This window comes from Haematobia irritans, unplaced genomic scaffold, assembly GCF_050003625.1.
Source record: "Haematobia irritans isolate KBUSLIRL unplaced genomic scaffold, ASM5000362v1 scaffold_60, whole genome shotgun sequence".
Taxonomy (NCBI): domain Eukaryota; kingdom Metazoa; phylum Arthropoda; class Insecta; order Diptera; family Muscidae; genus Haematobia; species Haematobia irritans.
The window spans coordinates 27,480-39,321 of NW_027445820.1; the positions used below are offsets into that span (position 1 = coordinate 27,480).

The 11,842-nt window shown below is 38.3% G+C and overlaps 2 protein-coding genes across 2 annotated transcripts; both read right to left on the reverse strand.

Annotated features, from left to right (window-relative positions):
• Window positions 1-5,523: 5,523 nt before the first annotated feature.
• On the reverse strand, window positions 5,524-6,461 carry LOC142242801 (uncharacterized). The gene is made up of 3 exons (XM_075314331.1): window positions 6,191-6,461; window positions 5,833-6,113; window positions 5,524-5,664 (listed from the first exon to the last, which is right to left on the reverse strand). The coding sequence occupies exons 1-3, from the start codon at window positions 6,459-6,461 to the stop codon at window positions 5,524-5,526; spliced, it is 693 nt and encodes a 230-aa protein (XP_075170446.1).
• Window position 6,462: 1 nt separating this feature from the next.
• Window positions 6,463-7,287, reverse strand: LOC142242802 (uncharacterized). The gene has a single exon (XM_075314332.1). The coding sequence runs from the start codon at window positions 7,285-7,287 to the stop codon at window positions 6,463-6,465; it is 825 nt and encodes a 274-aa protein (XP_075170447.1).
• Window positions 7,288-11,842: the final 4,555 nt, after the last annotated feature.

Sequence of the window (11,842 nt, forward strand, 5' to 3'; positions counted from 1 at the left end):
TAGTTTAATTTTACTTTTCTTTTTCTTTAATTTATTTGTATTGCGAATTGTCGCATGGTGGGCGGCATGTCCACGCCACGGGCCAAATATGGTATAGACAAGGACGTACGTAACATAAAGGGAAAATAAAAAAAATATATGTATGTATGCCCGTGTTAGTGGACATGCAGCTCCGCTATGTCTGTCTCTTGCCTCTTTCGAAGATCTTGCTCTCGCTCTTTTTCTATGCCCTTTTGAATCATATAATCAACAGAGGACAGTAGTCGGTCTGACAGTGGCAAACGAAGACAAAAGAGGCAAGAGGCAGCCAAGTGAATTACATTAAACTTTGTGACAGTGAATTGTATTAAACAGAAGATTAAAACACATTTTATCCAAGAAATAAGACATTGAATAAAATAGAATTTCAAAACGAACAAGAAAAGGTGTGTGAAATCATTCAACAAGTGGCAGCTGGGCGCATTAACAGTTGTTAATTGAGATTATTGATTTGTTTCTTATTATTATTAAAAAAATTTTAAAATTTTTGACATCCTCTCTTTATATTCTTCCTTCTCCAGGGCCACTGTAACGTTTTCTTTATCTGCGTTTAGTATTTAAATATTCTTGTTGGCAAGAAAAGGTGTGTGAAATCATTCAACAAGTGGCAGCTGGGCGCATTAACAGTTGTTAATTGAGATTATTGATTTGTTTCTTATTATTATTAAAAAAATTTTTAAATTTTTGACATCCTCTCTTTATATTCTTCCTTCTCCAGGGCCACTGTAACGTTTTCTTTATCTGCGTTTAGTATTTAAATATTCTTGTTGGCATTTAAAAAAATTTTGGTTCGTTCCACTGTATTTATAATATACTTTTCTCTTCCACTAAGGGACATTTTGTTAATGTGATTTTCTACTGATGTTGCGAACTTTGTCCTAGCCTTTTCTTGCTCTTCCTTGTCAATGGAAAAAATTACCTTTTGCCAAATTTGGTGATGATCCGTTGGAAAAAACGCGCAACGTGACCCCATTTGTCGAAATCGGGCGATACATATATATGGGAGCTATATCTAAATTTGATCCGATTTCTTCCAAATTCAATAGCGTTCGTCCTTGTGCCCTTCGTCGCTGTACCAAATTTCATCAAAATCGGTTAATAATTGCGACCGGAATCCTGTGAACAACAAATACATGGACAGACGGACGGACGGACGGCAAGATCGACTCAGGAGGCGATTCTGAGTCGATCGGTATATATTTTATGGGGTCTAGAATCAATATTTCTGGTAGGCACATTTTTTGGCCGATCAAACTTATTATACCCTGACCACTATGTGGTTTAGGGTATAAAAAGGTTGTAGACGTTAGGACACAAGCTGGGGTGGTCACCCGTCCTATCCATAAGTTAGTCCTTTTACCTCGAGCAGAATAATCAACACACTCAACTGTGTCTATTGGCCCAGTATGGTTCGAGCCAACAAAAGTATTTGTCTCTCACAAAGTTTGTCTCTTTTCTCCGCAGCAATGGATTTTAACGACGATTTTCTGTGCCCTTTGTGCATCTCACGGCACCCCTTGCGGAAATGTCGTTGCTTCCTCACTTTGCCTCCCCTTGAGAAACAAGCGTTTATTAGGGTTAAGAACGGGTGTACAAACTGTATAGCATTGTCCCATAAGCTTACCAAATGTTCCAGTAAGGCTGTCTGCCGGGAGTGCGATAAACGCCACCATACCCTTTTACATGACTTTCCAGCCAATGGAACTAGTGCGTGGATTCAAATGACGGCATGGACCGTAATGTGGACACCCCGCGCACCACAGGTACACTCTCATATCCGGGTTTTGCTGGACCCCAACGTCATGACGAGTTATTACACTCCAACGGCTACCTTTCCAATTGAATGGGAAAAATGTAACGAAATATTGCCGGTGAGATTGTGGAGCTTGCGCAATGACGTGCGCACTGTATCCGTTGACCTGGTCCGTAGAGTTCAACCGGCCATAAAATCTCCAGGGATGTCCCTTATGCCTAACACTATCAGAACCAAATATGGAGTCGAAAATTTAGCGGACCACGGTTTCCATATACCATACCCGTGTTCAGTCGTTTTGGGAGCAGATGTTGCGCCAGTAGCGTACTTGGTTTGCCTGAAAGGGAGAATGGCCTTTTGCTCAAGAGACAATTTTCGGCACCGCTTTCTTCGAACAAATGGCCATCGATAAAAGTCTGGATCAACATTATTTTTTCTAAATTCCATTAAAATTTGAAATATTCAGATTCACGTTATTAAGCCTCATTTCTTTACATCAGTATTTATAATTACTTAATTATACTATTTACCATTTCCTTTAAGGATAATTATATTATTTACAATTTCCCTTATATACTTTAGTACTCGAATTTTGTCGAACATTGAATCTTATCGGCATCAAAGTAGTTTAATTTTACTTTTCTTTTTCTTTAATTTATTTGTATTGCGAATTGTCGCATGGTGGGCGGCATGTCCACGCCACGGGCCAAATATGGTATAGACAAGGACGTACGTAACATAAAGGGAAAATAAAAAAAATATATGTATGTATGCCCGTGTTAGTGGACATGCAGCTCCGCTATGTCTGTCTCTTGCCTCTTTCGAAGATCTTGCTCTCGCTCTTTTTCTATGCCCTTTTGAATCATATAATCAACAGAGGACAGTAGTCGGTCTGACAGTGGCAAACGAAGACAAAAGAGGCAAGAGGCAGCCAAGTGAATTACATTAAACTTTGTGACAGTGAATTGTATTAAACAGAAGATTAAAACACATTTTATCCAAGAAATAAGACATTGAATAAAATAGAATTTCAAAACGAACAAGAAAAGGTGTGTGAAATCATTCAACAAGTGGCAGCTGGGCGCATTAACAGTTGTTAATTGAGATTATTGATTTGTTTCTTATTATTATTAAAAAAATTTTAAAATTTTTGACATCCTCTCTTTATATTCTTCCTTCTCCAGGGCCACTGTAACGTTTTCTTTATCTGCGTTTAGTATTTAAATATTCTTGTTGGCAAGAAAAGGTGTGTGAAATCATTCAACAAGTGGCAGCTGGGCGCATTAACAGTTGTTAATTGAGATTATGGATTTGTTTCTTATTATTATTAAACAAATTTTTAAATTTTTGACATCCTCTCTTTATATTCTTCCTTCTCCAGGGCCACTGTAACGTTTTCTTTATCTGCGTTTAGTATTTAAATATTCTTGTTGGCATTTAAAAAAATTTTGGTTCGTTCCACTGTATTTATAATATACTTTTCTCTTCCACTAAGGGACATTTTGTTAATGTGATTTTCTACTGATGTTGCGAACTTTGTCCTAGCCTTTTCTTGCTCTTCCTTGTCTTTGTTCATCTGGATTAAATTTTCTCCATCTGCGATATATTTGAACAAAAGGAATTTTGTTCTTTGAGTTGGAAGACCGTACTTTTGTCCTAGAGATAACATAGAAGCCATTTTATATCGTACGGAAATTCCGTTTTAGTTTTGTTAACATCCTATGTAAAAGGAATTTCAGAAAGGATTACAAAATCGAACATAGTAGACAGAAAGAAAGTTAATATTGCACATAAAAATCACAATACACTAAAAAACATTTTCTCAAAATCTAAAGACAAGACACCAATTATGGGAACATCTAATATTATTTGCCAAAAAACATGCAATGGAGACAACAAAGAACCATGTGACAAAATGTATATTGGAACCAGGGCTGTGGAGTCGGAGCCGGAGTCGGAGTCTTGGAGTCGTAGTCTGAAGATTTTGCTGGAGTCGGAGCCGGAGTCGTAGAAATTTTGCTCGGCTCCGACTCCGTCGAAACAAAATTTGAAAATCACATTTTTGTGACTAAAGAAATATAACGACAAATTAGATTCCATTAGAGTTTTTAATCGAACAAGGAAAAACGACATAACAAACCCTTTATTTAGGCGAATTTTGGTACTTGGTGGTGTTCTGGCGAGTGGATTCTTCTCGCCTTTAATGTTGTACATTTAAATTTGTGTCGAGTACCAATTTGTTTTCCTGGGCCAGAGCTGGGAGATCACTAGTTGTATAATATAGTAATTACGATGGTACAGCCCTGATATCATATGGGTATTCACTCTCATTGAGTGACTTTTTCTTGCCTCTCTCAACCAGATAGTCCAGGGATGGGAAGTCATGTGTTACTAGTTTATCTTGTGTGGAATATTCCGATGTATGAAAGTTGCCAAAACTGAAGATTTTAATAATAATAAGAAACAAATCAATAATCTCAATTAACAACTGTTAATGCGCCCAGCTGCCACTTGTTGAATGATTTCACACACCTTTTCTTGTTCGTTTTGAAATTCTATTTTATTCAATGTCTTATTTCTTGGATAAAATGTGTTTTAATCTTCTGTTTAATACAATTCACTGTCACAAAGTTTAATGTAATTCACTTGGCTGCCTCTTGCCTCTTTTGTCTTCGTTTGCCACTGTCAGACCGACTACTGTCCTCTGTTGATTATATGATTCAAAAGGGCATAGAAAAAGAGCGAGAGCAAGATCTTCGAAAGAGGCAAGAGACAGACATAGCGGAGCTACATGTCCACTAACACGGGCATACATACATATATTTTTTTTTATTTTCCCTTTATGTTACGTACGTCCTTGTCTATACCATATTTGGCCCGTGGCGTGGACATGCCGCCCACCATGCGACAATTCGCAATACAAATAAATTAAAGAAAAAGAAAAGTAAAATTAAACTACTTTGATGCCGATAAGATTCAATGTTCGACAAAATTCGAGTACTAAAGTATATAAGGGAAACTGTAAATAATATAATTATCCTTAAAGGAAATGGTAAATAGTATAATTAAGTAATTATAAATACTGATGTAAAGAAATGAGGCTTAATAACGTGAACCTGAATATTTCAAAATTTTAATGGAATTTAGAAAAAATAATGTTGATCCAGACTTTTATCGATGGACATTTGTTCGAAGAAAGCGGTGCCGAAAATTGTCTCTTGAGCAAAAGGCCATTCTCCCTTTCAGGCAAACCAAGTACGCTACTGGCGCAACATCTGCTCCCAAAACGACTGAACACGGGTATGGTATATGGAAACCGTGGTCCGCTAAATTTTCGACTCCATATTTGGTTCTGATAGTGTTAGGCATAAGGGACATCCCTGGAGATTTTATGGCCGGTTGAACTCTACGGACCAGGTCAACGGATACAGTGCGCACGTCATTGCGCAAGCCCCACAATCTCACCGGCAATATTTCGTTACATTTTTCCCATTCAATTGGAAAGGTAGCCGTTGGAGTGTAATAACTCGTCATGACGTTGGGGTCCAGCAAAACCCGGATATGAGAGTGTACCTGTGGTGCGCGGGGTGTCCACATTACGGTCCATGCCGTCATTTGAATCCACGCACTAGTTCCATTGGCTGGAAAGTCATGTAAAAGGGTATGGTGGCGTTTATCGCACTCCCGGCAGACAGCCTTACTGGAACATTTGGTAAGCTTATGGGACAATGCTAGACAGTTTGTACACCCGTTCTTAACCCTAATAAACGCTTGTTTCTCAAGGGGAGGCAAAGTGAGGAAGCAACGACATTTCCGCAAGGGGTGCCGTGAGATTCACAAAGGGCACAGAAAATCGTCGTTAAAATCCATTGCTGCGGAGAAAAGAGACAAACTTAGTGAGAGACAAATACTTTTGTTGGCTCGAACCATACTGGGCCAATAGACACAGTTGAGTGTGTTGATTATTCTACTCGAGGTAAAAGGACTAACTTATGGATAGGACGGGTGACCACCCCAGCTTGTGTCCTAACGTCTACAACCTTTTTCTCATTATCTTTCCCCAAGTACAACTTAACTACCCGGCCAAGACGCCAATGGGTGGGACAGATATTTTCGTTTCGTAAAACTACGAGATCATTTAGGGCCAAATTTTCCTTTTGGGTTTTCCACTTGAAACGTTTATTAAGTTCAGACAAGTATTCAGATTTCCATCTGCGACAGAATTCTTGTTGAATAATTTTAATTTTACGCCACCGATTTAACAAAGAAGTTTTCGAAGCAACTTCTTCCAATTCTGCGGGTGATAGGAGCGAAGAGCCAACTAGAAAATGAGCAGGTGTGAGCGCTGCGAGATCATATTGACTTTCTGATAGTGGAGTTAAAGTCGAGAATTCATACAACATTCTATGGAGGCAAGTATAGTGGCAAACTCCTCAAAGGTGTGCCGTATTTGACCAGATATTTTCTTCAGATGTGTCTTACAGCTTTTTACGCCGGCCTCCCACAGCCCTCCCATATGGGGAGCTTCTGCCGGTATAAAATGCCACTCTATTTGTTGATACCCGTAACGCAAGACAATTTCGTCGCGTAGCTCAGAGACAACACGTTTAAGACTTGCATCTAACTCCTTTGCAGCGCCAACAAAATTTCTGCCGTTGTCCGAGTACATTTTACGCGGACATCCTCTTCGCGAAACCAAAACGAGTAAATGCTGCTAAAAATGCCTGCGTCGACAGTTCACAGATTGGTTCCAAATGATCCGCTTTGGTCACGAAACAAATAAAAAGGCAAATATAACCCTTAGTTATTCGACAACCCCTACCCTGGGTAATTTTAATGTCGAACGGACCTGCGTAGTCCACACCAGATAGGGCAAAGTGGCGACCAAATATTGTCCTCTCATCTGGTAACGGGGCCATTATTTGGCCCTGGCGTAACTGACGTGAAACCACACATTCCTTGCATCGGTTAATTCGTGCTTTTATAAGATTCTTCGCCCGAATAATCCAACACTCGAGTCTAATCGTGGCTAGAGTCAATTGTAATCCCCCATGCAGAGTCAGACGATGTATAAACTCAACGTAAAGTTGAGCAAATCTACTTTTGCAAGAGAGTACAACAGGGTGTCTGTCATTGTACGTAAGAGCTATTGTAGAACCAAGGCGACCATTCGCACGAATGACCTGATGCTTATCCAAAAACGGAGTTAATGTAAGGAGGCAACTATTTGACGGCAATGTTTGTCTTCGACTAAGACAATTGTACTCTGTCGGAAAATACATCTTCTGAGACAGAATCATAAGTCGGTACTTAGCTTGAGTCAGTTCGGTCGACGACAAGTTGACAGTTTTGTGATCGAAATCTTTCCGACTAGAAGGATGGGTATGAGCCAAAAAAAGCAAGATATATCCTAACACAATTAGAACCTGCACCGGTCTAGATTCCAAAGATGTATCGGGAATGTTTTGTGGCGAGGGCCACAACTGTCTATCCATCTTCAACCAAGGTGGACCCTGCCACCATAAATCACACCCCTTTATTTCCAAAGGGGTCACCCCCCGGGTTGCTAGGTTGCTATATATACACATATATATAGCAATATATATATATATATATATATATATATATATATATATATATATATATATATATATATATATATATATATATATATATATATATATATATATATATATATATATATATATATATATTATATATATATATATATATATATATATATATATATATATATATATATATATATATATATATATATATATATATATATATATATATATATATATATATATATATATACATATATATATATATAAATTTGTGATTGAAAAGTTGAAGTTGAAAGTCTAAAAGTTAGCATCCACCACGTGCGTTTAACCTAGGTTAGGTTAGGTGGCAGCTACATGTATCAGGCTCACTTAGACTATTCAGTCCATTGTGATACCACATTGGTGAACTTCTCCCTTATCACTGAGTGCTGCCCGATTCCATGTTAAGCTCAATGACAAGGGAGCTCCTCTTTATAGCCGAGTCCGAACGGCGTTCCACATTGCAGTGAAACCACTTAGAGAAGCTTTGAAACCCTCAGAAATGTCACCAGCATTACTGAGGTGGGATAATCCACCGCTGAAAAACTTTTTGGTGTTCGGTCGAAGCAGGAATCGAACCCACGACCTTGTGTATGCAAGGCGGCCATGCCAACCATTGCACCACGGTGGCTCTCGCGTTTAACCTAACAAGGGTTATTCCTCACCCCTTATTAAAATTCACTAACTCACTAATATTAATTTTCCCACATTCTAACTAAATTTTCTGGCTTAAATCTACTAAGATACAAAAAATAAAAAACACGATCACAGTTTTATCACAAAAATTTATACAAAAATCCACTTACAAATACATACTTACACGAAATTGAGCCTTCAGTATTTACAGCACGATCGAATCTCGCCTTCATTCTGTTGCTGACCATTTTTATTTTGTTGCGCACTGATTCGTGAACTTCACCGAAAGTGTTTGGGATGTCGTTTCTGTTTTCTTCCATGGCGAGCTCATTAGGTTTAGCACCGAATATCAGATCTCCAGGCAACTTCAACTCAGTTCCGAATAGAACATTGGCCGGTGTTCGAGAGGTGGAATCATGAATGGCAGATCTATACGACAGCAAAAACTTTGGTATATGCTCGTCCCAGTCCCTCTGGCCGTTGTCCACTACTTTTCGAAGATGTTCCTCCAGAGTGCGATTAAACCTTTCTACCATGCCATCGGATTGTGGATGTAATGGTGTAGTCCTCGTTTTCTTGATACCAAGGGATTCACACATCTCTTTGAATATGGCCGATTCAAAATTTCTTCCCTGGTCTGAGTGAATCTCGGACGGCACACCGTAGCGTCATATCCAGTTTTTGTTGACAACATCCACAATCGTTTTTGCCTCTTGGTTTGGAATTGCATACACCTCCGGCCATTTGCTGAAGTAATCCATGACCACAAGGACATAACGGTTTCCAGAATCACTTACTGGGAAAGGGCCTGCCACGTCCATTGCTATTCTTTCAAACGGGGCTCTTGGTCTATATTCTTGCATAGGACCTCGACTTTTCCTTGTTGGACCTTTCGCCTTCATGCACTTCTCGCAATTGATTTCTGGCATCCAACCCAGTAGAATCGTTGCTTCACTTTCTCGGCGGTTTTGGTTATTCCCAGATGGCCTCCACTGGGACCATTATGGAACTCCGCCAAAACGTCTCTTATTTTAGAATCTGGAACGATGATCAAATTTCGGCTGCTCTTGCCATCTTCGCTTTCCAATTTACGTTGCAGGGATCCATTGACTAGAACTAAACTATCCCATTGAGCCCAGTATGCTTTCATAAGTGGACTTTCGGCTGCGATGTCTTTCTTGCTGGGTTTCTTATTTTCTTGTTTTGCCGAAATAATTTTTCTCAGAATGGGATCTTTACGTTGCTCTGTTGATCAGTCTGTGCCAGATTCGATGTGTAACTGCCTGACATTTACAACTGTCTCCTTTGGTTCAGCCTTCGAGTAGCGTCTGCTTTCTACAATGCAATGCCGTCGTGTTAAGGCTTGATCAATAACTTGTTTGCCACCTTTTCTATTATCCGCAAAATTTGAATTTGAGTCGCTTGGCTTTGTGGTCGCCTTCTTCTGATTATTGTTTAATGGAGATGGCGAGATTGACCCCGACGTTTTACGCCACGCTTTACAGTCCCGGGAAAGATGTCCAACCTTATCACAGTTATAGCATTTCATTCTAGATTTATTTGCCTGCTACTTCATTTCTTGCATTATCTGCTTTAGAGCCTCTTTTACCAATTCAATGACCGATTGCGATTCTTCACACTCGGTCTCTACTCTGCGTACTTTGTGAATTTGAGGCCGTGCCAGCAATCTCGCAGTCTCTTGTACAAGTGCAAATGTTACTGTTTCTGTGAATGTAGCTTTTTGTGCGGCATATGTTGCACATTTTATCTCAGGGTCTCGAATGCCATTCACAAAAGTCTCAATCTTGATACGATCTATAAGAGGATGATTCTCTCCAGGGTATGCCAAAAGCACTAGCCGCTCAACTTCTGTTGCGAAATCTTGTAGGGTTTCATTCGATTTCTGGATTCTTCCTCTCAATTCCATTCTGAAGATGTCCTGCTTGTGCTCTCCACCATACTTGCGTTGAAGTGCCGCTATTACTTCATTATAGTTATTTCTAGAAGCAGCGGGAATGCTTTGTATCACATCAGCAGCATTGCCCTTTAATGCCAATAGAAGTTCAATTGCTTTATCATCGTCATTACACAAATTTCTAGAAGCAACCATTTCGAATTGGAATTTGAAGACATCAAATGACGTTGAGCCATCGAAAACAGGAGTTTTGATTTTTGAGCCCTCAATGACGCGCACTGGACCATCTTTAATTTCCAGCTCTGACATTTTTTTCTCGATGTGCAGAAACTTCTCATCATGAACCATAATTTTCTCATCCACAGAAAGAACTTTCTTATCCAATTCCACAATTTGATTTTGTAAATGGTCCACACGTTTTTCCATGCCTTCAGAAATTTGTTGTAGTTTTTCATTGAGAATTCTAGAATTTTCGTCGAATTTTTCTTCCAATTTTCTTTAACTTGCTTCCATTTGTAGGGCATTTTCTTTCAGCAATTTTCTAGAATTTTCTTCCATTTTTCTAGAATTCTCATCCATGATTTTTCTAGAATTTTCATCGAATTTTTCTTCCATTTTTCTAGAATTGGCTTCCATCATTTTGCTCAAAACATTGAGCATTGATGTGTAATCCACAACACTCGAAGCCACAGATGGAGTTTCTACACTGCTTGTATTAACGAGTATTGATTCATCAATGTCTTCCTTATAATCAAACTCATGCGTCGCAATGTCCATATTACGCCGTTCAAACTCTTCCAGTAGACGCTTTTGAAGCTAGGCCTTATTGCCTGTTGTCGGCAGCTCCAGTTTGCTCAATTCCTTTTTTAAGTCTTCCACACGAAGCTCATTAAACTTCATTGTAGATTTTTTTCCGTTATCCCACTTCTGACACCAATTGTTACGTTTTTATATACAGGCGTTTTTAATTACCCGACAATTAAAACACAGTTCTTTTAAATAACGACAATCTACAATTTATTTACTATGATTTCACACTTTACAATTCGTTCACACTGAAGTTATTCGTTTGACGCTTTAATTAAGACTGACTCGTTAGCAGCATGCGGGCGCTTTTATATATGACGGTTTGGCAATACGAGAACATTCTGGTAGCACTACAATATTCTGGCAACGCCAGAACATTCTTAGACTATCCCAATAAACACAAACATTTGAAAAATGCTAAATTTCAACAATTTTTCAAACATTTTTTCAAAGGATTAGGGTAACATTCAAGTTGAGAAATTGTTGAGAAAATCGCGTTCTCAACAAAAAACAGACATTATCCTCAACAGTGAAATTCAACACATTAGCAATAATATCTCAAGTGTTATCCTCAAATTGAAATGCATCGCTACTCAATAATTTGTCAAACAATTTTCGATCCGAGTCAAATTCAAAATTAACATCGTTGCAAATACTTTTCAACCTAAATTTGTATGAATGATATCCCCACTTCAAATTGAAAGTCAAAGCCAAAATTCTATGCATTTTGTATAATTTATTCATTTTCATCAAAATAAAATATATAATAATACACTACACTACATAATACACCACAATACCAATTGATAAATAATAATCTTATTAAACATATCAACAAATAAGAACCAAAAACAAACAACAAAACTTTAAATATCTTAAACATTGTAGGTGGGTATTAAGTTCGAGTTTAGCCGCTAAAATCGATAAAGTGAAAACTAAATTTTTAAGAAAAAGGCATAAAATTATAAATATTTGTCGCAAATTTTATTATAACTTGATGGGGAAAAGCCCAACGCAAATTTTCACAAAGTTTTTATTCCTTAAAGTGGATTATAAAAGAAAAGTAATCGTGAAAAATGACGA

Excerpts from the sequence above, each read along its gene's own strand:
- LOC142242801 (XM_075314331.1), bottom strand. The coding sequence starts at position 6,461 with ATGTACTCGGACAACGGCAGAAATTTTGTTGGCGCTGCAAAGGAGTTA. Across the intron at positions 6,114-6,190 it reads ACTTGCCTCCATAGAATGTT|TTGGCTCTTCGCTCCTATCA; the intron begins GTATGAATTCTC and ends CTCATTTTCTAG. Across the intron at positions 5,665-5,832 it reads GGAAAGATAATGAGAAAAAG|CAATGGATTTTAACGACGAT; the intron begins GTTGTAGACGTT and ends TTTTCTCCGCAG.
- LOC142242802 (XM_075314332.1), bottom strand. The coding sequence starts at position 7,287 with ATGGATAGACAGTTGTGGCCCTCGCCACAAAACATTCCCGATACATCT.